Below are 26,921 nucleotides of genomic sequence, written 5' to 3'. Positions count from 1 at the left end.
GTTGTTAATTTTCTCATAATCTAAAAGGCACAACCTACATTCGAGCCAATGTCTTAAGTAGTTGAACATGTTAATAATCCAACCTCGTAGAATTTACAAACCTACACGTTTTAATTTTCGTCAAAAACAACTTTATATGGAAAGAGTGCCGTTGGTTTGACGGTCTGCATATGCGCAGTTTGGCACAAGACGACCGTTAGACGATTACGTGTTTCTGCGCATGAGTTTAGCTAGCCAACGTTGCCATGACATCGTCTACATACGTGATCGGGGATTTCTATTGGAGAAGCTGTTTCTGCGTTTCTTCATACTGTACTGTCTTTACCCAATCGGTCAATAGCTAGTACATTGCTTCCTGCTTTGAATTACCCATGATTCCAATGGTCGTGTCGGACGGGCATATAAATAGCCCCTTTCCAGCATCAACACTTTAGTCGATGCAGAGGCGTCTACGGCTTGTCCTTTTGCGAATTGAAGCCCCATATTATATAGCTAGAACCGCGCCGGAGTTAACTCTAATTCCGTTTTTTTACGGATGGTGCACTTCTCCGTGGAGCTTCTGTTAAATAGTCATTGCTTTGGTTGTCAAAAAGGACATAACGTTTTCGATTTCCTCGAGGGTATCATGCTGAATACCGAGGAAAGGTAGGCAATGTCTTACACGATTTTGCGAATACATTTCTACAATTATAGATATTTATTTTCCTAATCTTTTTTCCCATTGATTTGCTAAACTGACCATTGATTATTAATATTTAAATGATTATGAATATTTAAATGTATTCGTTTTCCATCCTTTAACTTTTCAGAATAACACAATAATAACCAGATATTTCATGTTGTGATAATAACACTGAATATTTGTCTGTAATTCCTGTCTGTAGGTTATCAATTATAGCTGGTGTATCCATGATTTGCTTTAGGTTTTTGATTAGATTAATTTACAAGCATTATGCATGTGAATTTTCTATACTATTTATGAACACTAATAGAATAGTATCGACGTCACATACTAGGCCCATATAATGTAACATGTCCTAATAGCATTTGTACGCCTACATGCATAACCTAGACAACATATTGTTTGTTATTGGTTATAGCCAATTTTGTATCAATGTATTCAACAATGACCCTATTGCGCACTACGCATTTAATTGCTCCAACAATAATTAAATTAGCTTATACTTAATATTTTTTATAATGCTTAGCCCTAAATCTACAACAATTGTCCTACGAAGTTGTTTTCATACAGCGTAGAAGACGGATCGAATTACCAAAAACATTTCCGCCTTGTACTTTCTGCGCACGGGACATTTCATTTTGTGCAGTCAGTGAACGTAACCTATTTTCTTGATGCCCAAATGTCGCACTAATACCGCATATTTTCTTAGAAAGTCAAATCAATAGGGTTAGTATCCCTTTAATATAAATGAGATGTTAATAAGGAAAAATATAGATGCACCTCTTATTATTAGGCTATTGTTGCCATAATTTGTCCAGGTGCCATGCCTACCTATGACCTGATATCACCCCCATGCCTAGACCTACTTAGATTTTTTTGCTTTCATCTATAAATCGGCTTTGTGTCAAAATGGAAATTGCTCCTCAGGACGGGGTTGCTTAGCTGTAGTCGAAGCAGCAGAGCAACAGTAGCCTCCTAGACTAGCCTATATAATGACGTGATGCATCCACAATGCTATCATCTTCAGAATCTTCTTCCATGTTCCATCAGGAGAGTCGTTTATAGCCTATCACTCAATCTTGGTAAACATGGTACTGCCTTTTCAAGAATGAGTGTCAATGTCCACAGCAGTATTCCATCATCATATACCACCAGCCTGTCTCATAAAAGTATGCATTACATGATATGCAGAAGCTAAGAATATCAAAATAGCCTACATTGAATATTACATTGACAACATAGTATGGGTGTGTACTATGCACGCATGTGCATTCATGTTTTACATGTGTGGTGGCAAGCGCAGGGTCCATTCCCTAGCGTGCTAGCTTATGTCCCTGTCAGCAGAAGGCATCAGCTGCCCTACATCACACAGACTCACACTATTACACAACCAGCCGAGCCCCCAATGGGCTTGGACTAGATTATATTAGCTTGTGGCTAAAGCACCAGTGGAAACCTGTGTGGGATGCTATGGACGCTATCTGTTTAACAGTACGATTTTCTTACTAGTCTAATGTGATTAATTTCTATGGATGATAGGGGAACCCTTTGAATAGATAATATGAGGCTATGACATGCTGTACAGTACACTGATCTCCTCAAGGGATCACCTTGTGCTGTTCTGTCCTAAAATGGAATCCTGAATGTAACTTGATACAGTACTGTAGGTTAAGACAAACGTCATATAAACATGTTTGTAAGTAGTAGGTTCTGGCTGTCAGGTGACATTTACTGTGGTCATGATACTCTTGACCTAAGCCAAGTCAAGAGTGGAAAGGGGATCGGGACAGGGTACACATGGTGGTCTCCAATGAGCACACGCAGCTCGAATTACCAGAACTTCTCAGTTTGGTATCCTTGTTTTTTTTAGAAACGAGAACCTACATTCACACTTATACTGTACAGCTCTAAATCTTACCCATCAAGTTCATGGGAACTTTTGGTTTGCTATGTAGGCAAGGATTTGTTTATCCAGTAGGCCAATGGTTAATAGTATGGTTAATAGTATATTGTTGACTCACTTAAATTGTATAAAACTAGTTATAAAATATTTGGAGCAGCTCAGGTTTGACACATAGATTAACTGGCTAATAAGAGGTGGTTTGGCCATTCGCTCGGAGCTAGTCTGTTAGCGCTTTCCTGGAAGACTTGCGAGGAATAGTATCCTGTTTTGGAGCCCTGTGTTCCTTGGACGTGTGCCACACACACAAACTCTTAACCAGTCACCAGTGCAAACATAGAATGCAAAGCCATTATCTAAGGAATAGTTAACTCAAATCAGGCTGCCAAAGGTTGAAACTCAAACAACTGCAGCACCAAGAGAAATGGACTGAAGAAACCAGTTATATTAATAATTGCAGAACTCATGATATTTGAAATAATCAAAAAATCCTGACCAGACAAAAAGCACTATGGGTTTTGGATTTACCTATCACCTTCAGACCATATTATTTATCGACCTTCCATACAGTACTCTCTCATTGCACTACTCTATATTAAACCCTAAAGCAGAGTTTGGTATGCTTGCCTGGGTTCCAGTGATTATACAACCCCTCTCTCACACTCTCCTAACACAAGTCCCGGGAGAATACATGGTGCATGACGCACTTATATCCCTGTGTCCCAGTGCTGTGCCTGCAACACAAATATGATTAATACCTCACCAGTATGTTAATACAGTACAGTGCAAGCTAGGTCACTGCTGCAAGACTTGAATAATGTTTATACTAGGTTGCAGTGGTTTTTGTTTTTGTTCGTTTTTCAACTTGTGACTGTGGTTATTTAGCCTAGCGCCCTTTGGCACTAGGGGGGGTCTGAATGTCAGAGGGCGAGAGTGTTGCCTTTCAAAACAAGCTGGCATTTCGTGCAAGGACAGGCGCTTTCCTATATAAGGGAATGGAAAAAGGTGCTGGTTCTCAGCATTTTATTAGCAGTGGCACCATTATTTAACCCTAACCGTAACCTCCTTAGGAAGTTGGCAGAACATTGCGCTTGCAACGGCAGGGTTGTGGGTTCCCCCCATGAGGGACCAGTACAAAAAAGTAATAAAAAAAAAACTGCACTCACTACTGTAAGTCACTCTGGATAAGAGTGTCTGGTAAATGTATAAAATGTAAATGTAAAAATGGAATGTGCCCGAGAAAGTGTTAGCACAACTAAGAATGCTGAGGGGGTTCAAAACTTTTTAGGAGCTGTGACACTCCTGAAACTTTTGGAATGTTCTCGTCATCTCGTGACACATTGAGTAATCATGTGGCTAGTGACAACAAATAAATCAATGCAAGTCACCCACTAGGAGTTTCCAGGATTCGCCCAAAGAGCATAATTTTTTACACTGCTAGATTTTGCGCTGCACATTTGGAATAATATAATCAATAGATTAACTATTACATTTTTTATTTACTAAATCAACTATAAGAACAGCAACTGGTAGATAATTCTCTCTCAAAGCCTTTCCAAGGTAACTCCTAGAAACCACTTTTGATTGAATTACGAACTGTATGGGGCTATAAACAAACAAAAAACCGCACACCCAGAGGCAGCATTTCTGGTGGGCGGAGACTTTAACAAAGGGAGACTTAAAAGCGTTCTACCAACACGTCTCCTGCGCCAATAGGGGCGCTAAAATGCTAGACCATTTTTTTCTACCCACAGAAACACATAGAAAGCCCTCCCTCGTCCTCCCTTCAATAAATCAGACCACGACTCTATCCTCCTGGTTCCTGCTTACAAACAAAAGCTCAAACAGGAAGTACCAGTGACATGCTCAATACGGACGTGGTCTGATGAAGCAGACACGAGGCTACAAGACTGTTTTGCTAGTACAAGCCTGGGATATGTTCTGGGATTCATCTGATAGCATTGAGGAGTTTACACATCCATCACGGACTTCATCAATACATTTACGCACTAGGCTAGAGCTACCGCTTACAAGGAACGGGACACAGATATGGACACATAAAAGCCAACTATGAACTCCGAGACATAAAAAATGAAAAACGACATAGGAAGTGGAATCCTATTTACACCGGCGCCGATGCTCGTTATATGTGGCAGGGCTTGCAGACGATAAACAGACTAAAATGGGAAACCCACCCGTGAGTGACGAAGAACTTCCAAATGAGCTAAATGCCTTTTATGCTCACTTAGAGGAAAACAACACACAGTCTTGTATGAAAGCCCCTGTTGTTCCAGATGACTGTGTGATCTCGCTCTCTGTGGCTGATGTAGGTAAAACTTTTTAACAGGTTAACACTCGTGAGGCAGCCGGGCCAGACGGAATACCATGGCGCGTTCTCAGAGCATGCACAGACCAGCTGGCAAGTGTCTTCACAGACATTTTCAATCTCTCCTTGTCCCAGTCTATAATCCAAACATGTTTCAGGCTGACCACCATTGTCCCTGTTCCCAGGAACTCAAAGGTAACCTGCCTCAATGACTATCGACCTGTAGCACTCTCATCTGTAATTATGAAGTGCTTTGAAAGGCTGGTCATGACACCATCATCCCAGACACCCTGGACCCACTCCAAGTCTCATACCGCCCCAACAAAGCCACAGATGACAAAATCTCAATTGCACTTCACACTGCCCTCTCCCACCTGGACAAGAGGGGACATAACTATGTGAGAATGCTGTTCATAGACTACAGTTCAGCCTTCAACACCATAGTCCCCTCCAAGCTCGTCGCCAAGCTCGGGACCCTGGGACTGAACACCTCCCTCTGCAACTGGATCCTGGACTTCCTGACGGGCCGGTCGCAGGTGGTGAGGGTAGGCAACAACACCACTGCCACGCTGACCCTCAACACAGAGGCCCCTCGGGTGTGTGTGCTTAGTCCCGTCCTGTACTTGTTCACCCACAATTGCGTGGCCACACACAACTCCAACATCATCATCAATTTTGCTGTCGTCACAGAGGTGGTAGGCCTGATCACCGACAGCAATGAGACAGCCTACAGGGAGGAGGTCAGAGACTTGGCAGTGTGGTGCCAGGACAACAGCCTCTTCCTCAACATCAGTAGGACCAAAGAGCTGATCGTGGATTACAGGAGAAAGAGGGGAGAGCACGCCATCATCCACATCAACAGGGCTGTAGTGTAGTGGGTCAAGAGCTTCAAGTTCCTTGGCGTCCCATATCACTAAGGGCTTAACATGGTCCACACACACCCAAACAGTCGTGAAGCGGACACGAGAAGATGCTCTCAGGAGGCTGAAAAGATTTGTCATGGGCCCTTGAATCCTCAAAGTTCTACAGCTGCACCATCGATAGCATCTTGACTGGCTGCATCACCACTTGGTATGGTAAATGCACTGCCCTCGACCGTAAAGCACTACAGAGGGTGTTTAACTCTGCATCATTGGGAAGGGCTCGTAAGCAAGCATTTCACCGTAAAGTCTACACCCATTGTATTCGGCGCATGTGACAAATAATAATTTATTTGAAAAGCCTCTGAACTTACGTGGCTAACCACCAGTCCACACTGGCTGCGGGCGAGACATAGACACTCCCCAGAGTGAATGTGACCCAATGCCAGGGTTTCCGTTAGCCAGTAATAGCCGGCTTTTGGCCGATATCTTTTTTTATTTTATTTTTAAAAGCAGATTAATAAAATTGGCAACGGCCATGTGTCCGGGAAAAGGACCAAAAATCCCATTGCGAAATAAAGTTTTTTTGCCTATTAATCGATGGAAATACCAGTCGATGGAAATACATTATGCGGTTAATTTGCATAATTCTGTGGAAATAAATTGGCGTGTGTATATTCGTTATGTATCTTATTCATCACATGCGCCCAGCATGCAGATACAGAACCTTTGAGCAGAAAATCTGCTGCTTCAGCTCCTCAAACAGCTCTTTCGTTGCTGCTGGAGTGTAATGTGCTTTTATAAACCCAATCATTGCGCAACAATTCTAAATCGCGTTGCATCTTTAGATCTTCCCTCTTTCTAAATTTCGAATGGATATTTTCATGTCACATGGAACCGCTCGCATGTGCAGTGCGCTTTTGACAAGTGTTTTTGTGCTAATTGCATCATGGAATGAACATTTTCGCATTGCTGCGCTTACAATGTGAAGAAATAATAGTTTATCAACATTTAAAGCTAAACATTCTAATCTGTTGCATCAGCCTCATTGCCTTTTAAATTTGTTTTATGTAGCCCAGGCCTACTGGTTGTATGAATTTGGAATCTATCGTCCCACAGTCTGTTAGGAATAGGCTATTTCTTTATCTACAAGGTGACGAATAGAATAGGTCAACTTTTCTACTTTGGGGTATAGTAGATTGACATAGGCTAGTGATTTTGCTGTTTGTTACTTGTCTTGTTGGCTGTGGAAAAGTAAATGTGGACAGTTATGCCTCATTTACATCGTAACGTGTTTCATTATGCCATACGTCATCTTCATGCAATCTTGTTCAGCTACTGGACGGAGAGTTTAAGGAGGTTTTCACAATGCAAGATAAGATGGAGGAGAGCCTAGTGTCTTGTCAGGGATCGCATTTATTTTGTGAGATTGTCAAATATGACCTTTTTATTCAAGACAGGTGGAAACATATTGTTTCAGTTGATAATAAAACATGTTTTGTTTACTTTTTCCTGAACTTGTTTCTATAACTTTATAGCAAATCAAGCTAGCTTACAGAGCAGTTAGCTAGCTAAAATCTAGGCTATACTGTAGCTAGCGACCTCCACCTAATAATTATCATAAAAAACAAACGTCATTACCATCACAAACTAAAACGGGAGGCAACAGTTATGAAGTATAATTGGCATAACAGTAAATTTGGATTATTTAACATACTATTAAAATAGTACTCACTTATAGGAATGTGTAATTGTTTACAAGTTGCTAGCTATCCCATAAATCCATCGTCCAAAACCACATATTTTCATCTTCTTCAGTGGTTCGGCAACTTCCTGTTCTTCGAACTACTGATGAACTGAGCCTTCAACCGTAAGGGGGCGTTGTGATTCCACTCCGTTGTGGACGGTCCCCATTCAAATGAATTACCTCCATGGCAACGTAATGGACTAGTTATGGTTAATGTGAATGGGGCATTATTCTAAAATCTTCAAAGTACACATCGGAATTCGGSTAAGAATTCCATGTTGTTGCGTCCTCGACTTGCATGGTCTGTTAAGATGAACTACCATAATCTAAATGTGATTTGTCATTCTGAGCACTGTGGTTGGATGCCCTAATCGGGTTATGCATCCAATGCGTATGGGTCCGGTTAATTTTTGGTAAATGAAAATGCTGCCGGTCAAATGTGCGGCGGCACATTTTCTTAATGGAAATACTGGCCCATGCAATGTTTTTGTAAGCTCCCTCGGGAGCATCGGGCTATTCTTACTACTGGCCTGAAACTAGGCCCCGTAACTCCAAACGACCGAGATGTGTGTTCCTGGGCCCCGATGAGGCTATTTGCAGAGGTGTTTACAGATCATGCGCTTGTTTGTGATGCATGCCTTTCCACCACAAGCCAGAGCCTTTCTCTTCACATCACAGCAGTTCCTCTGCTGCTGGTACAAGACTTAGCAGCCTCTCAAGTCAAACCACAGTGTAGTGTGACTTTTCGATTTAAGTGCTGATAATTTCATAGCTTTGAAAATAAAATTGGTTTGTATTTTTTCCCCATATTGCAACAATGGGTAGCATAGACAACCCCCTTCCTGAGTAGCTACAGTGTATGCGCACATTTGTTCCATAACAATATTTGCAGGACCGGAGACCAGAGTTGGCCACCCCTGACATTTTGATTATTTACTTTGTTTATGGTTTAGGTTGGGTTAGTATTATTTATTACTAGTCGATAGGCCCTGAGGCCAAAGAGTTGTTTACACATACTTGTTTACTTGTCTGCCCCAGAGAGAAAGTTAAAACCAGCCATGCCTGTCCAGCCTGCCTTAAAGCTCAAGGTGAAAGCCACTGATTTTGTACATTCAGTACTACCTGCATCTGATAAGAGGCTTGGCGGCTGCTTTAGTCTTATGGGATGTTTACAAGACGTCTTATGAGAGCAGACAATGACAAGTACAGCACAGCATGTCATGGTATAATGCACTATTCTTCAGGCCCTGATTAGACATGACTCTGGGAAAAATAGGGCAAGCTGTTCCAGCCAAGGACTGCAGTGAGGTGAACCATGAATAACACAGAGGGGGTAGGCATTGACAGAGGCAGCGCTAACACTTAACTTCAGCAGGTTGTTATTGTAAAAGTCAATTTGTTCTCTATGACATCGCCTGCCACAGTGAAGGTTGAGGTTGCCGAGATTAGATGCAGTGCAGATGGCACACTGCGACTTCTCAACACCTAACTATATTACTTTGCCTTTGGCATAGGCAGGAGCAAAGAGGTGTTGTTACCGAGGTGCTGTTATATGGTGCTATTTGTGGAACAGCACTTGATTAACACTAAGGTAGGACTGTCGTAGTGCCAGTGACGCAACAAGCTGGCAAATTGAACACAACCAAAGAAAGACATCAATCTAATGCAAACTGGACACTTTTATTACTTGGGTGCTTGGTTCCCATTAGCCATCCACTTCCATTAATTGTATTAAAATCATAAATGTCCAAGTAGAGTAGCAACGGGAAGTATGTGGGTTGACTTTATGACATGGCAGTGCACCACTTAGTGTTATTGTAACGGTGGTTGCATCCCAAATGGCACCTTATTCCCTGTATAGTGTGCTACTTTTGACCAGGATCCATAGGGCTCTGGTCAAAAGTAGTGCACTATGTAGGGAATAGGGTGCCATTTGGGACAGAACTGGTACCTCTAGGAAAGAAGATGAAATACCCTGGGCCCTTTTAACTACTTATTGATCCTGGTCCTATGTTGAAACACTGAATCAATGGTTTTACGGAAATAGTATCTCCGCCAACATTTTATCAAGTTAATAGCTGCCAACAGACACAAGGCTGGTGAATGAGACTAGGCAAATCGTATATATCCCAAACCTTGCCCCAAACCTCCAAAAACCGACAAATCTAAACCTGAACCTTAATCAGTCAAGTGCTCCTGCTTTTCATGTCTCTTTCATGAATCCTGTGGCATGGTCATTCATCTCTATCTCTCTCTTTTTCCTTCCATCCCCTCTCTGCAGTTCTTTGTTAGTGGGCTCCAGGTTCCACTGCTCCAGGCACCAGGCTCCGGGGCCTCTGTGGTGCTCCTGATGCCCCTCACCCACACTTGAAGATCCCGGGTGGGCGAGGGACTGGCAGGGATCACTCTCTCGGCCTGTTACTACACAAGGTGAGAACCCCAGAGGCAACTTCATTGCAGTCACTGATCAACAAATCACATTAACCCGTAAATAGTCCTTAAGTGGTCATGATAAATGAGTCTGAGCCTCGCCGGGCTCAAATGGATGCCCTGAAAAGCTGAATATCATTGAATGATTTATGCTCTTTATGCTGAGACAACACAGGAATCCTACATGCACTTCCTATTTTGCCCTGATCACCCCATGTCAGCATGTATAATGTACACATTGTACTGTCGAAGTAATAACCTGATAAAAAGGTGTCTTATGTACAATTATGGTACATGAAAATGCTGCTGATCTATAGCTCTGGCAGACAATATTGAAGCCATATATGGTTTGAACAGAGGCAGTCAAAATAACTGAGAAAGGTTATCAACCATAGACTCTGTACATGGTGATCTAGAAAGTGTGCATTGTCCAAGAGTTACTATCAAGTCAAATCAAATGTTATGTCACATACGCCGAATACAAAAGGTGTAGACATTTAGTGAAATGCTTACTTACGAGCCCTTTCCCAACAATGCAGAGTAACAAGTACAATAAAAAAAATGGTAACACAATTAAATAACAATAATGAGACTATATACAAGGACTACTGGTACAGAGTCAATGTGTAGGTGATTGAGGTAATACAGTGCATTCGGAAAGTATTCAGGCCCCTTGACTTTTTCCACATTTTGTTAGGTTACAGCCTTATTCTAAAATTGATTCAATCGTTTTTTCCTTCATCAATCTACACACAATACTCCATAATGACAAAGCAAAAACTGTTCTTCTGAAAAATGTAAATATCACATTTACATAAGTATTCAGACCCTTTACTCAGTAATTTGTTGAAGCGCCTTTGGCAGCGATTACAGCCTCAAGTCTTCTTGGCTATGATGCTACAAGCTTGGCAGACCTGTATTTTGGGGAGTTTCTACCATTCCTCTCTGCAGATCCTCTCAAGCTCGATCAGGTTGGATGGGAGCGTCGCTGCACAGCTATTTTCAGGTCTCTTCAGAGATGTTAGATCCTGTCTTGTCTGTGTGCTTAGGGTCGTTAACCTGTTAGTAGGTGAACCTTCACCCTAGTCTGAGGTCTTGATGGCCCAGAGCACTCAAGTTTATCTCTGTACTTTGCTCCGTTCATCTTTCCCTCAATCCAGACTAGTCTCCCAGTCCCTGCCGCTGAAAAACATTGTGACAGCATGATGCTGCCACCACTATGCTTCACCATAGGGATGGTGCCAGGTTTCCTCCAGATGTGACACTTGGCATTCAGGCCAAAGTGTTCAATCTTGGTTTCATCAGACCAGAGAATCTTGTTTCTCATGGTCTGAGAGTCTAAGCGGGCTGTCATGTGCCTTTTACTGAGGAATGGCTTCCGTCTGGCCATTCTACCATAAAGGCCTGATTGGTAGAGTGCTGCAAAGATGGTTGTCCTTCTGGAAGGTTATCCCATCTCCACAGAGGAACTCTGGAGCTTTGTCAGTGTGTCCATCGGGTTCTTGGTCACATCCCTGACCAAGGCCCTTCTGCCCCGATTGCTCACTTTGGCCGGGCGGCCAGCTCTAAGAAGAGTCTTGGTGGTTCCAAACATCTTCCATTTAAGAATGATGGAGGCAACTGTGTTCTTGGGGACCTTCAATGCTGCAGAATTTTTTTGGTACCCTTCCCCAGATCTGTGCCTCTACACAATCCTGTCTCGGAGCTCTACGGACACGCACTGTCAATTGTGGGACCTTATATAGACAGGTGTGTGCTTTTACAAATCATGTCCAATCAATTGAATTTACCACAGATGGACTCCAATCAAGTTGTAGAAACATCTCAAAGATGATCAATGGAAACAGGATGCACCTGAGCTCAATTTTGAGTTTCATAACAAAGGCTCTGAATACTTATGTAAATAAGGTATTTCTGTTTGTTTTTTTATAAATGTGCGAAAATTTCAAAAAAACATTTTCACTTTGTCATTATGGGTTATTGTGTGTAGATTGAGAAATGTTTTATTGTATCAATTTTAGAATAAGGCTGTAAGGTAACAAAATGTGGAAAAAGTCAAGGTCTCAATACTTTTCCGAATGCACTGTATGTACATGTAAGTAGGGGTAAAAGTGACTAGGCAATCAGGATAGATGATAAACAGAGTAGCAGCAACGTATGTGAAGTGTGTGAAAGTGTGTCTATCTATTTGATTAACTGTTCAGCAGTCTTATGGCTTGGGGGTAGAAGCTATTCAGGAGCCTTTTGGTCCCAGGTTTGGCGATCCGGTACCGATTGCCATGTGGTAGCAGAAAGAACAGTCTGACTTTGGTGGCTGGAGTCTGTGACAATTTGGGCCTTCTTCTGACAGCCTGGTATAGAGGTCCTGGATGGCAGGGAGCTCGGCCCCAGTGATGTACTGGGCCATACGCCCTACCCTCTGTAGCGCCTTACGGTCAGATGCCAAGCGGTTGCCATACATACAGTTGCCATACTTTACTGGCTGTGATGCAGCCAGTAAAGATGCTCTCAATGGTGCAGCTTTAGAACTTTTTGAGGATCTGAGGGCTCATGCCAAATCTTTTCAGTCTCCTGAGGGGGAAGAGGTGTGCTCTCTTCACGACTGTGTTGGTTTGTTTGGACCATGATACTTCCTTATTGATTTGGACACCGAGGAACTTGAAGCTCTCTACCACAATATCCTTTGGGTTCTTAATAACCATCTGTGCTACCGTGGATGTTGAACACACACATTTTATATATTTATTATTTTTTACTTTTCGTGGTATGCAATTGGTAGTTACAGTCTTGTCTCATCGCTGCAACTCCCGTACGGACTCGGGAGAGGCGACGGTCGAGAGCCGTGCGTCCTCCGAAACACAACCCAACCAAGCCGCACTTGACACAATGCCCACTTAACCCCGAAGCCAGCCACACCAATGTGTCGGAGGAAACACCGTACACCTGGCGACCGTGTCAGCATGCATTGCGCCCGGCCCACCACAGGAGTCGCTAGAGCGCGATGGGACAAGAACATCCCTGCCGGCCAAACCCTCCCCTAATCCGGATGACGCTGGGCCAATTGTGCGCCACCCCATGGGTCTCCCGGTCGCGGCCGGCTGCGACAGAGCCTGGACTCGAACCAGGACCTCTAGTGACACAGCGACGCAGTGCCTTAGACCACTGCGCCACTCGGGAGGCCCCAAGCACACATTTGAGTCTCTTTGCAAGTGTATTCGCACCTGAATCTGCTCTACCCTCCTTCTCTTTGCACACACTTGCACACACACAGGTGTGTCCTTGCCCCAGACATGTGACTGTCTCAGAGTGGGCTAAGAGGGTTAGGCTTAAACAGATCAGTCACACCTGTGATATCAACATCCTTGCCTCGCGTATGAAATAAAGAGCCCTTTCATTGACAACAGAAGGCTCGCAGCTCTACTGTTACCCACTGTTTTATTAGGTACCACCAATGAGAAGAGCGAAAGAGAGGTGGGGGATCAACATTAAACACATTTAATAACAAAAACAGAGGTGGGGTTGTATTGGATACTGTGTCCAGTTCAATTTCTGAATTGACTGACGTTGAAATTAGTTTTACCCAGTGATTTTTATATATACAGTGAGGGGAAAAAGTATTTGATCCCCTGCTGATTTTGTACGTTTGCCCACTGACAAAGAAATGATCAGTCTATAATTTTAATGGTAGGTTTATTTGAACAGTGAGAGACAGAATATCAACAAAAAAATCCAGAAAAACGCATGTCAAAAATTGTATGAATTGATTTGCATTTTAATGAGGGAAATAAGTATTTGACCCCTCTGCAAAACATGACTTAGTACTTGGTGGCAAAACCCTTGTTGGCAATCACAGAGGTCAGACGTTTCTTGTAGTTGGCCACCAGGTTTGCACACATCTCAGGAGGGATTTTGTCCCACTCCTCTTTGCAGATCTTCTTCAAGTCATTAAGGTTTTGAGGCTGACGTTTGGCAACTCGAAACTTCAGCTCCCTCCACAGATTTTCTATGGGATTAAGGTCTGGATACTGGCTAGGCCACTCCAGGACCTTAATGTGCTTCTTCTTGAGCCACTCCTTTGTTGCCTTGGCCGTGTGTTTTGGGTCATTGTCATGCTGGAATACCCATCCACGACCCATTTTCAATACCCTGGCTGAGGGAAGGAGGTTTTCACCCAAGATTTGACGGTACATGGCCCCGTCCATCGTCCCTTTGATGCGGTGAAGTTGTCCTGTCCCTTTAGCAGAAAAACACCCCCAAAGCATAATGTTTCCACCTCCATGTTTGACGGTGGGGATGGTTTCTTGGGGTCATAGGCAGCATTCCTCCTCCTCAAACACGGCAAGTTGGGTTGATGCCAAAGAACTCCATTTTGGTCTCATCTGACCACAACACGTTCACCCAGTTGTCCTCTGAATCATTCAGATGTTCATTGGCAAACTTCAGACGGGCATGTATATGTGCTTTCTTGAGCAGGGGGACCTTGCGGGCGCTGCAGGATTTCAGTCCTTCACGGCATAGTGTGTTACCAATTGTTTTCTTGATGACTATGGTCCCAGCTGCCTTGAGATCATTGACAAGACCTCCTGTGTAGTTCTGGGCTGATTCCTCACCGTTCTCATGATCATTGCAACTTCACGAGGTGAGATCTTGCATGGAGCCCCAGGCTGAGGGAGATTGACAGGTCTTTTGTGTTTCTTCCATTTGCGAATAATCACAGAAACTGTTGTCACCTTCTCACCAAGCTGCTTGGCGATGGTCTTGTAGCCCATTCCAGCCTTGTGTAGGTCTACAATCTTGTCCCTGACATCCTTGGAGAGCTCTTTGGTCTTGGCCATGGTGGAGAGTTTGGAATCTGATTGATTGATTGCTTCTGTGGACAGGTATCTTTTATACAGGTAAGAACTGAGATTAGGAGCACTCCCTTTAAGAGTGTGCTCCTAATCTCCGTTCGTTACCTGTATGAAAGACACCTGGGAGCCAGAAATCTTTTTTGATTGAGAAGGGGTCAAATACTTATTTCCCTCATTAAAATGCAAATCAATTTATAACATTTTTGACATGCATTTTTCTGGATATTTTTGTTGTTATTCTCTCTCACTGTTCAAATAAACCTACCATTAAAATTATAGACTGATAATATCTTTGGTCAGTGGGCAAACGTACAAAATCAGCAGGGGATCAAATACTTTTTTCCCTCACTGTATATATATATATATATATATATATATATATATATATATACACTCGATGACTGACAGGAAACGCTGTCTTGAAGCCATACTTTTACATTGTATTATGTGAGCTAAACATACAAATAAAAACATTTTCCTTAACCCTTTACACTCATGGGAATTGGCATATATGGATAGGGTTAAATTGAAATGTTTCTTACAGGAAGAAATATGAATTAGCATGGTGGAACCAACCTGATCGCTGCATTCACCTTTCTTTCTATTTCACTTCAGATATCATGATATGTGAAGTGAAATAGAATGGGAAAACACAGCAATCAGGCTGATTCCACCAGCTTAGGTTATGAAGGTGAATTGGGACAAAACTCAAAACTGTTTTGACCAGGTCAGATGTCACTAACCTGATTCAAGTGTCCTCCCCGTTTAATGTATAGGAATGCTCACAGCGAGGCCATGTCTGTGTAATGCTGAGGGTCCCCTCGTTGGTCTTCTCTATGTTGCATGTTCGGCTGCAAACTGGACATCTTTCGAACAACTGCAGCAGGCAATCCTCATAAACAATGTACTTCCTCATCTTATGAGGTGGTGTTGACTGGGAGGGCCTGTGACAAGTTGAACCAATAGACAGCCAAGTGGTCAATTGCATTTTGTTATAAAGAAAGGACAACATTTTTTTGAAATTGCACTTCACAACCAAAATGACAATACACAAAAAGGTGTCTTTCTCCACAAAAAGGCTTTATTACAGACAGAAATACTTCTCAGTTTCATCAGCTGTCCGGGTGGCTTGTCTCAGACGATCTTGCAGGTGAAGAAGCACGATGTGGAGGTCCTGGGCTGGCGTGGTTGCACGTGGTCTACGGTTGTGAGGCCGGTTGGACATACAGCCAAATTCTCTAAAATTACATAGGCGACTTATGGTGGAGAGATTAACATTCAATCCTCTGGCAACAGCTCTGGTGGGCATTCCTGCAGTAAGCATACCAAATGCACGGTCCCTCAAAACTTGAATCACCTTTTGAGAGAAATAAGCTTTTTGTGCATATGGAAATTTTCAAGGATCTTTTATTTCAGCTCATGAAACATGGGACCAACACTTTACATGCTGGGTTTATATTTTTGTTTAGTATATATTTTTGTTTCCATGATATTGTAAAACTTTGTTTAAACAATACAAAACAATTGATCTCAAACAACATATAGCCTAACCTAACATTGAACGCATGGCTACAAACACAGGCATTGAATTAATTAAACTATGCGATGATCCTGTTTTTATAATTTGTTTGAATAAACGCATATAGGCCTATATAAAACTTTACCAAACATTGCTTTATTGTAGGTATATGTAGCGTACGTTACTGCGTGAGAGCTGCATGGAAGAATTCCAATGCCTATGTTAGAAATGGCAAATAGAGAGACATTTCTCCTCCTGGCAAAAATTTACATTTTATATGACTGGAGACCTTGTCAGAATCTTTTTAAGACAACAAAAAATACAGGGAAGGCTATATAGCCAGCCACTGACAGTCTGCCGCTGACAGGTCTGTGGGTTCGTTGTGTGAATGAATGTTTGAATTTCTCTGCCTGTTTTTTTTATTTTTGTTTTTGTTATTTTTATTTAATTTTTTTGCAATGTATCATTGCGACAATGTATGAATTTAGCCAATGGGATCACATCATACCGGAGCTAATAATTTTCAGTATAGCCTAGGCTACTTGCTAGAGAGAGGGGGAAGGGATAGGAGAGTTGCCAGCGGAGATGAACAGTGAAATATCCGCCGGAGTTTAGGTTACCCATATCAATAAGTGGTGTCACAGATTTAGATAGAGCACTAAAATGTAAATGCAGGCTTAGTGTCAACATAACTACCCATTGCTTCACTAAAATTAATCAATGGCTAATAGCCTATGGACAGGTTGCGTTTATGTGTTTCTATTTTCTAATGGTTGTCAATTTCATCTTCATAGCCTAGGCCTACAGTGCCTTCAGAAAGTATTCACACTGACTTTTTCCACATTTTGTTATGTTACAGTCTGAATTTAAAATGGGTTCAATTGAGATGTTGTGCCACTGATATACACACAATACCACACAATGGCAAAGTAGAATTTTGTTTTTAGAAATGTTTTGAAATGAATTAAAACGTAAGCTGAAATGTCTTTTAATCCATAAGTATTCAACCTCTTTGTTATTGTAAGCCTAAATACATTCAGGAGTAAACATTTGATTAAGTCACAAATTGCATGGACTATGAGTGCAATAATAGTGGTTAACATGATTTTTTTGAATGATTACCACATCTCTGTACCCCACACATACAATTATCTGTAAAGGTCCCTCAGTCGAGTAATGAATTTCAAGCACAGATTCAACCACAAAGACCAGAGGTTTTTGGCTAATAAATAAACATTTTTATCCTGAATACAAAGCATTGTTGTTTGGGGCAAATCCAACACATCACTGAGTACCAATTCATATTTTCAAGCCTAGTGGTGGCTGCATTATATGGGAATGCTTGTCAACTGCAAGGACTATGGAGTTTTTTTTTTATATAAAAAGAAACAGAATACAGATGTAAGCACAGGCAAAATCCTAGTGGATTTCCAACAGACCCTGGGAGACAAATCACCTTTCAGCAGGACAATAACCTAAAACTCAAGGCCAAATATACACAGGAGTTGCTTACCAAGACGACATTGAACATCGAGTGACCTAATTAAAGTTTTGATTTAAACCGGCTTGGAAATCTATGGCAGAACTTTCAAATGGATTTCGAGCAATGATCAACAACCGACTTGACAGAGCTTGAAGAGTTAAAAAAAAAAAAAAAGGGCAAATATTGTACAATCCAGGTGTGCAAAGCTCTTAGAGACTTACCCCAAAATACTCACAGCTGTAATCGCTGCCAAAGGTGATTCTAACATGTATTGACTACAGTATATCTAATCAAGATATATTAGTGTTATTTTTCATTCATCTTTAAAAGTGTTAGAATTTCTCTTTCACTTTGGAGTATTTTGTGTAGATCGTCAAGAAAAAATACAATTAAATCCATTATAATCCCAATTTTGTAACACAACAAAATGTAGAAAAAGTCAATGGGTGTGAATACTTTCGGAAGGCATTGTATATCACAGCTGTCTCGATCTTCCCCTTAAAACTGCATTGTTGGTTAAGGCCTTGTAAGCTTTTCACGGTAAGGTCTACACCTGTTGGTATTCGGCGCATGTGACAAATACAATTTGATTTTAACTTTCCCCCTCAATTTACATGATAGGCTACATTGATTTAGCATTATCCTGTAATGTAGACTAGTTTTTGATATCCTACAGAAAGGATTTAAAGCTAGGGCAAGGTTTTTGGGGAAAGGAGAAATTGATTCGCTTATGTGTGAGTGAGATGCGCTGCAGGTGGCTTTGGTTGATGGGTCCTTTTAAGTGTGTGTGTATCAGCTTGCTAATTCTCTCTATGTCCATTCAGAAAGTTTCCTAAAATAGGCCTAGCCTGTCTGGACTCTGACCTTGCGGTGGTCCAGAGAAACTGCACTACGGGAGTGATGCTGGGATAATATTTACATTGTTAGATAGGCCTACAGTGGATTGATGCATGTTGCATATAATAACAGTTGGAGTGCATAATTGCCATGGTGTTTATGCCAACATCCAATGCAACGGTGCCCGCCCCCCCCCCCCCCAAAAAAAATGTTTCTGACTCATATCGATGCCACATGGGCCGTTTTCAAAGGGATTAATTGTTTTTTTTAGTGTCAGTCAGTCTTTAAATAGATGTCATTTTGTTCTTGAAACATTTAATTGAAATACTGTAGAATTCCATTCATTCCTATGGAGGACTGCTCCTACTGGGGAATACCAATGTGGCTGACTGGTGGCTTTTAAGCTTCTCATTGGCCAATACATAGCATCAGCAATCCAGGGTTTATATACTGTACTTCGTTGGTTTTACCTCAAATATTCCATGGGAAACTCATGAGATTTAATACAGTCAATAGAAAAAAAATCTGCATTCTTTCAAGGTTTAGAGAATTTATACATAATACTCTAATCCCCATACCCACTCGTTTGAAAAACGCCACGGCCACTGTCGTTGTCTTAAAAGAGCTAGGTGTCAGAGTGCTGTGTGAACAGTTTGTATGACGCAAGCACACAAATTATCTTCAGGAAATTTACCTTTTCGTCTGTCCTCCCTTCCTCTCCACTAAAGGACGAGAGGCTTACGGTGACGCGGGCAGCTCCTGTCAATGGGACACCAGCCATCCTGCACTTCCACTACCAACTGAGCGAGTGCCGCACGGCCTGCTGGGAAACAGCCCTCTCCTCGGACAGCCTCTTTCTGGAGATCCCCACTGGGGCGCTGGCGGAGGGCAGCAAAGAGGGGTAAGCATAGGCACACACGCAGACAGGCAGGGTGTTACATACAGCTTTGAGACACATACCCCTTGTTAAGACCTACCAGCTTGCCTGCAGACACCCATTACAGAAATGTTGGATGACCTGTTAGGTTACTAATTTCACATGCAAGTTATACTCTGACAACATTTATAGTATAAGGACAATGGAGTGTGCACATGCTAACAGAAAGGACGAGGTGGGTAGCTAGCTAAGTGTGTCATTGTAGCAAAGTATTTATCAACAAAAAATCTGATCTAATTTTCGTTCTATTATCTATACAATAGGCAATGATTGATTTTAGCCCAATAGGCCTGGCATATTACCTCTTTCAAGGAGCTTTCAGTTTTGATAGGATTATTTTATCTAAAATCCTTTAGGCCTACCTACAGAAAAAAAATACACATTGACGCACAGCATGGCAAGAGTGGCACAAAGAGTGTTAAGCGTCCCCAGTGGCTCTGCAAGCGCTGAGAGGGTATTCTCCTCTGCTGGCCTGCTCTCCAGGGACCAGACTCTGGCCAAACTCATGTTTCTAAAAATGAATTCAAAAGGCACATAAGACTGAGCCTAATAAGGCATTTTTTAAATGTATATTTAATTCTAAGTAAGTCACAGCTTATGTGCAATTTATAAACTATAACTATTTAATACAACTAAATGTTTAAATTCTGAGCGCTTCGTGTCCCTGCCTAGTGTGTCACACATTCAAATGCTTCACTATTTATTTATTTGAAGGCTATAGCCTTGAAATAATTTAAATAATATAGCCTAAATAATAAATGAATTGTTCCTTCTTAGGTTACCTGTCTGGCTCCTGACCTATTTAGAGTGTTTTATATGCTGTTTAATACTGTATGACATGTAGCCTACTTGAAATTATAAGCACTTCTTACAGTCACTTTTTCCTGTTTATTTATTGAAATACTTTTCATTCAAATCATATTTTATTTAACTCGGCAAGTCAGTTAAGAACAAATTCTTATTTACAATGATGGCCTACCCCGGCCAAACCCGGATGACGCTGGGCCAATTGTGCGCCGCCCGACGGGATTCCCAATCACGGCCAGATGTGATACAGCCTCTACAGACTGTAGTGACGCGTCTTGCACTGAGATGCAGTGCCTTAGACTGCTGCGCCACTCTGGAGATTTGGTTTCAATACTTCAAAACCAAATGGTAGGTCCAGGTAGTCAAAAAGAATAGATGTGTGTTGGTTAAATTGTGATTTGAATGAATGGAGTGAATTTGGAGCAGCAGTTTTATTTCCCTTTGAGCGAGGAGCGGTTTTTAGCGGAGCAGTTGGAAAGGACGTGGAGCGCCAGAGTGGTGTGCAAGCCACCGCTCCATGAGCAATGAGCGGGATTTCCGACCACTCAACTCCACTCACATACTCTGATCTGGACCAGAGGAACACCTTTGTGAGAATTCTGTTAATTGACTACAGTTCAGCTCCCTCAATGTCAGCAAAACGAAATATTTGATTGTTGACTTGCTCCGATCCACATGAACGGGACTTCCGATAGTCAGTAGTTTTAAGTTCCTCGGCGTCCACATCACCGAGGACTTGACATGGACCAACAACATCACCAGTAGTCAAGAGGGTGCAACAGCGCCTCTACTTCCTAATGCTCCTGAAGATATTCGGCGGTAGAAATCTGACTTACAGCATTTTGCCATGGTGCGAAGAGAAAAATGTGCAGTTTATAACGCTATTCTACACATTTTGTCCCGAGGGGCACATACCCTGTGTGCTTGTTCGGTAATCCGGCCCTGCATGCATGTCACTTACATATGATTAATAAAACTTGAAACAATGCATTTCAGGGAGGCTATTCTCTCTCTCTAGTCCAGTATTTCCCAACTCCGGTCCTCGAGTACCCCAAATAGCACACATTTCTGTTGTAGTCCAGAACAAAAACACCTGATTCATTCAACTTGTCAAGGGTTTGATCAATAGTTGAATCAGGTATGTTTCTACTTGTCAACAGGGCCACTACAAAAATATGTACTGTTGGGGGTACTCGAGGAATGGGGTTGGGGAACACTGCTCTAGTCCATTCCTCTTATGAATAGAAATGAGCCATTTACGCTGCATCGTCATGTAATATGTCATCAGTGTCATGTCAATATCCTCTTGGCACAGCCTTGGCACAGTGCCAGCACCGTCTCAGCGGCTTCTCCAACTCTGCAGAGCTAACGAGCTAATTCTAAGGGGCACTGCAGCTGCCACTGCATTATTATGTAAGTCTACTATCTTATGTAAAAACAGTGCATCATCTCATTCTCTCCCCCTTCTCTTTCTCCCCAGGCTCACCAGCCTGCTGGAGTTTGCTGAGGAGAAGCTGAAAGTCAACTACGTGTTCTTGTGGTTCGATAGAGCCAGAGAGGATCGATGTAAGCGCTCCGCTATTTAGTGCTGGATTCAAAAGAGGAGTGCAGCTAGAATTCTTATTTGAAACAAAAAAAATTTCACCCCGCCTCTGTTTTGGTGAAAAGCTCTGGATGGATGCAAGGACTGACCATCCATGATATCAAAATTATAGTTTTAAACATGTTGAGGCTATACACTGTTTGTTTACATTTACATTGTTTTACTCTAATCTTGTAAACAATCTTATATTTGGGGTTTTGATGAGGTATGACATTTAAACTAGGCTCATGGGGCATTTATAAGTTATATTCTTAAAGAATCAATGGCTATATATCATTAATGTATAAGTCACAAATGGATGAAGCAACTGCCAGTTCTAGCTTTAATGGGCACATAATTGGTGGTTAGGATTAGCATGCTAATTCATGTCCATATAATGTACTTAAACTGTCCCAATTAGATGTTTAGACTATGATACACATTGGAAAGCAAGGGTTGCAGTTCCTTTCCAACTGTAGAACATTTCCTTGGAGAAAAAAAAAACATTAAATGGATAATGACATTTGATTGAGCTATCCTTTTGTATATTAATAACGTCCATGTACACTATACATACAAAGTATGTGGACACCCCTTCAAATGAACCACACCCGTTGTTAACTGGTGTATAAAATCGAGCACACAGCCATGCAATCTCCATAGATAAACATTGGCTGTATAATGGCCTTACTGAACAGCTCGGTGACTTTCCACTTGGCACCGTCATAGGATGCCACCTTGACAACAAGTCAGTTCGTCTAATTTCTGCCCTGCTAGAGCTGCCCCGGTCAACTAAGTGCTGTTCTTGTGAATTGGAAACATCTAGGAGCAACAACGGCTCAGCCGCGAAGTGGTAGGCCACACAAACTCACAGAATGCGTAAAAATTGTCTGTCCTCGGTTGCAACACTCACTACTGAGTTCCAAACAGCCTCTGGAAGCAACGTCAGCACAAGAACTGTTTGTCGGGAGCTTCATGAAATGGGGTTCCGTGTCCGAGGAGCCGCACACAAGCCTAAGATCACCATGCGCAATGCCAAGGGTCGGCGCAAAGCTCGCCGCCATTGGACTCTGGAGCAGTGGAAACGCGTTCTCTGGAGTGATGAATCACGATTCACCATCTGGCAGTCCGATGGACGATTCTGGGTTTGGCGGATGCCAGGGGAACGCTACCCGCCCGAATGCCTAGTCCCAATTGTAAAGTTTGGTAGAGGAGGAACAATGGTCTGGGGCTGTTTTTCATGGTTCGGGCTAAGCCTCTTAGTTCCTGTGAAGGGATATCATTGTACGCTACAGCATACAATGACATTCTAGACGATTCTGTGCTTCCAACTTTGTGGCAACAGTTTGGGGAAAGCCTTTTCCTGTTTTCAGCATGACAATGCTCCCATGCACAAAGCGAGGTCCATACAGAAATGGTTTGTCGAGATCGGCGTAGAAGAACTTGACTCAAAGCCCTGACCTCAAACCCATCAAACACCTTTGAGGTAGAATGGAACGCCGACTGTGAACCATGCCTAATCACCCAACATCAATGCCCAACCTCACTCATGCTCGTGACTGAATGGAAGCAAGTTCTCGCAGCAATGTTCCACCATTTTTATTTTATTTACCTTTATTTAACCAGGCAAGTCAGTTAAGAAGAAATTCTTATTTTCAATGATGGCCTAGGAACAGTGGGTTAACTGCCTTGTTCAGGGGCAGAACAACAGATTTTTACCTTGTCAGCTCGGGATTCGATCTTGCAACCTTTCGGTTACTAGTTCAACGCTCTAACCACTAGGCTACCTGCCACCCCACCATCTAGTGGAAAGCTTTCCAAGAAAGTGGAGGCTCTTCTAGCAGCAAAGGGGAGACCAACTCCATATTAATGCCTATGAATTTGGAATAAGATGTTCGATGAGCAGGTGTCCACATACACTACATGACCAAAAGTATCTTGATTAGAAGTGGCAGTGATGTTCTAGCGAAGTTAAGCTTAGATAGTGCTTCTAATCTGCTACCCAAGACAGAATGGCCACAACACTGGTTAATCCTGTCCTGGTCCTGCTAGGTTCACTAACTTCTCTGTATGGTCTCTCTTTCTCTCTGAACAGTATCCATCATAAAGACTTTCCACTACATGGGCTTTGAGGTGGTGAAACCCGGCAACCCTCTGGTGCCGGCTCGGACAGACCTCATCTTCATGGTCTACTCTCTGGAAAACAGCAGCTCCGATGAGGAGTGAATGAAACATTGTAACACCGGACCACCCTGCCGCTCCCTAGCCCACCCATGACCCCCACAGAACCCCTCCCGCCAGCTGCCTTCATCCCTGTCCCCCATCCTCAAACTGTGTGCCCCCTCCCTAACCCCAAAGATACTCTTCCACCCAAACCTCTACCCTTCTCATTGATTGGGTTGTCACACTTTTGTAGACTCTATTATAAGAGGGGTGTGCTGCTTGGGGATGCTAAGATCTCTGTGGTGATACATCTTCCCCTGATGAGCACAGCGGTGGAGCATGGAAGGGCGGAGCTTGGACCGAGTCATCACCCGATTGGTTCAGATTTTACTAATCGCCCCACCGATGGGCTCCACTCCATGCCAGGCTTTACATGCCTGCCCACAACAATCCAACAGGGTGACTTTTTGGCTGGAAGAAGCATATCTATACTCTGACAGCTTGCACGGAATATCAAAGAGCCTGACTTGGGTCTTTTAATGTACAGTAGTTTCTATACAAAGCAGGGCTTGTTTAGTAGGGACAGCAATGTAATGGGTAGCATAAGGGAATTATCTTAAGGGGATATTTGCCTGTGTATGGTTGGGTCAACATGAATTAATTAATTGTTCTGCTTGTATTTTTTCTATGATAGGGACAAGTATAACACTGATCTTTCGGTTACAATTGCATTCATTCTATAACATATATATTTTTTCTCAAACTTTTGGGTATATTAAGTCATCATTCCTACTTTTGCGTCACTAGCTATGATCTTTCAGTTTACGGTTTTCTTATTTTCTTATCAGATTATAGTTAGCGTGATGTTAGTCTCATCTGATATTTGAAAGCTGAGCGAAGGTTGTTGTTTTGAATGTTGGGTCAGGGCAATCTAGTTCACAGCTCTCTGCAGCAATGACGTGCGTTCCCCTCACTTGAGGTCGCTCAGCTACGCAATGAGCCTGTGAAACTAACAACATCTGAATTATTGAGCCAGTAGAGGTACATCGAGAAGAGTGGAAGAGCATTAAACATAAATGTTGTAATCCATTCTCACTCGGCACATAAGTCACCACATAGACATGGCTAGACTTAGCCCTCATCATTTTGCAAATACATTGAAGCGATATAAGAATGGGCTGAGACAGCTTTTCCTGGTTTCAATCCCAGTTAGAACTGTATACGAAGATATTCATTTTATCAACCAGAGCCCTTTTGTACTAGTAGTACCACCCCCAACAACACCTCTGCGCAATTGAAACTATTTTGAGAGGGTTGTGGTGGGGCCTTTTCCGCCTAAGAAAAGAGTGCAATGTTCTGTTTTACACTTCAGTCTTACTGTATAATGTTCCCCATTTCCCACATTCATCCCTAGCTACCCAAAGCAATGTGGCAAAAAGGAAACCAACCCATGAAGGGAAAAGTCACAACACAAGCACTTTTGGTAGACACGTAAAATCGAGTGGAAGTGCATTAGGGTCCATTACGGAGATGTGGCCAGCGCCTTCTATTTTGTTTTGCCGTGCAAACCAGACAGAATTGCCAAAGAAATAGTTCTACATTCAGCAGTAACAGTTAAAAAGTTCCAGTCAACAGTAATCCTATAGGACACTGGCTTAATTTTCTCTCTCACACTAACAATATCCCTAAAACAGTGCTAGGGTGACCTGGTTTGTTCAGGAAAGCAGTATACAAATATATTCCCCTACCAATAGCATTTTGTCTCAGAGGAACATGGTCAAGAGAGATCTGTGCTTGGGATCCTATGTGCAGGGCGCTTTCATTTTTGCATGTGTGTAGATGTCTTCATAGATGAGTTAGATGACGTCACGAAAACTATACACACACTTCAAATGGGGCAGAAGTCCATGAGTTGTGATTCTGATTGGCCAGATATCTACCAACAATGACAAGAATCTGCCATGTGGGGAATCGTAAATTACTCATTTTAGCTAGTTTCATCATGTTCTTGATACCTTGTCTTGTTTTGACTGATTTCATGTCAATGCTTTTTTTGCTAGCTAACCAACCAACAACTGTAAAGATGTATTTGAGAGACAAGTGTTCATTATGCAAATGCAATTATGATTTCAATAAACATTGAAGAAATATAGTTTACAAGTCAACCCAGTCAGTTTTGCCGCATAGTTGCGCACGCGTCAGTTGTGTTGCTAAACAACCAACCCGTCTATAGCTGTTGAATGAGCAGTGACGAAAAGGATCATGTCTATTCATCTTCAGAGTTATATTTTGATGTATCTTTCTTTGTTGATTGTTTCTTATAGCCTAGTTTAGTTGTTTTGTTTACAGTGGCATACAGAGAATCATGAAATGGTAATCCATACTTGTATACCTTTAACTTTTTCTGTGCGGAAAAAAATAAAATTGTTTTAATCTATCTGGCTTGTGTTTGTTTATCCATCGGGATGTGTGTGCATAGTTGCTGACAATTGAGAGAGAATGTGTTTGAGTAAGAATTTATGTCTCTGGGTTTGATCCCGGGTTTTGGCATCAAAAAAAGGAATTTTAATAAACGGTAATAACCGACTCATGAGCACCATTATTTGACAGCCAGACAGACCCTGTACTGACAACGGTCCATCAAACAGGTTGTCGAATTTAGCATTTAATCTTCTGTAATTGGCAGTAATTAGGACGATGTAGTAGTGACGCTAAATAGGGTCGGTCATATCCACCTCCTAAACATAAAAAACGAGACAAAAAGTAAATTGTAGAAAAAAGTGCACTGTGTTATTCCT

The 26,921-nt window shown here is 42.2% G+C and overlaps 1 protein-coding gene and 1 long non-coding RNA gene across 3 annotated transcripts; one reads left to right on the top strand and one right to left on the bottom strand.

The window, feature by feature from the left end:
• The first annotated feature begins 411 nt into the window (after positions 1-411).
• Positions 412-26,560, top strand: oaz2a (ornithine decarboxylase antizyme 2a). Its single transcript, XM_023984838.2, is given in 6 exon segments — positions 412-645; positions 9,797-9,863; positions 9,865-9,945; positions 19,363-19,535; positions 21,859-21,944; positions 24,056-26,560. Coding segments are annotated over 6 exon segments (648 nt in total). The 5' UTR covers positions 412-535; the 3' UTR covers positions 24,187-26,560.
• Positions 15,857-19,413, bottom strand: LOC139027551 (uncharacterized). 2 transcript variants are annotated; one of them, XR_011479663.1, is made up of 2 exons: positions 19,329-19,413; positions 15,857-16,152 (listed from the first exon to the last, which is right to left on the bottom strand). It is a non-coding gene; the product is annotated as an uncharacterized lncRNA (long non-coding RNA). The 2 variants fall into 2 exon arrangements; XR_011479664.1 differs by having other exon boundaries at positions 15,857-16,106; positions 19,329-19,406.
• Positions 26,561-26,921: the final 361 nt, after the last annotated feature.

The sequence above is a fragment of the Salvelinus sp. IW2-2015 genome, linkage group LG4q.1:29, assembly GCF_002910315.2.
Source record: "Salvelinus sp. IW2-2015 linkage group LG4q.1:29, ASM291031v2, whole genome shotgun sequence".
Taxonomy (NCBI): domain Eukaryota; kingdom Metazoa; phylum Chordata; class Actinopteri; order Salmoniformes; family Salmonidae; genus Salvelinus; species Salvelinus sp. IW2-2015.
This window is presented reverse-complemented; position numbering and strand designations above follow the sequence as displayed.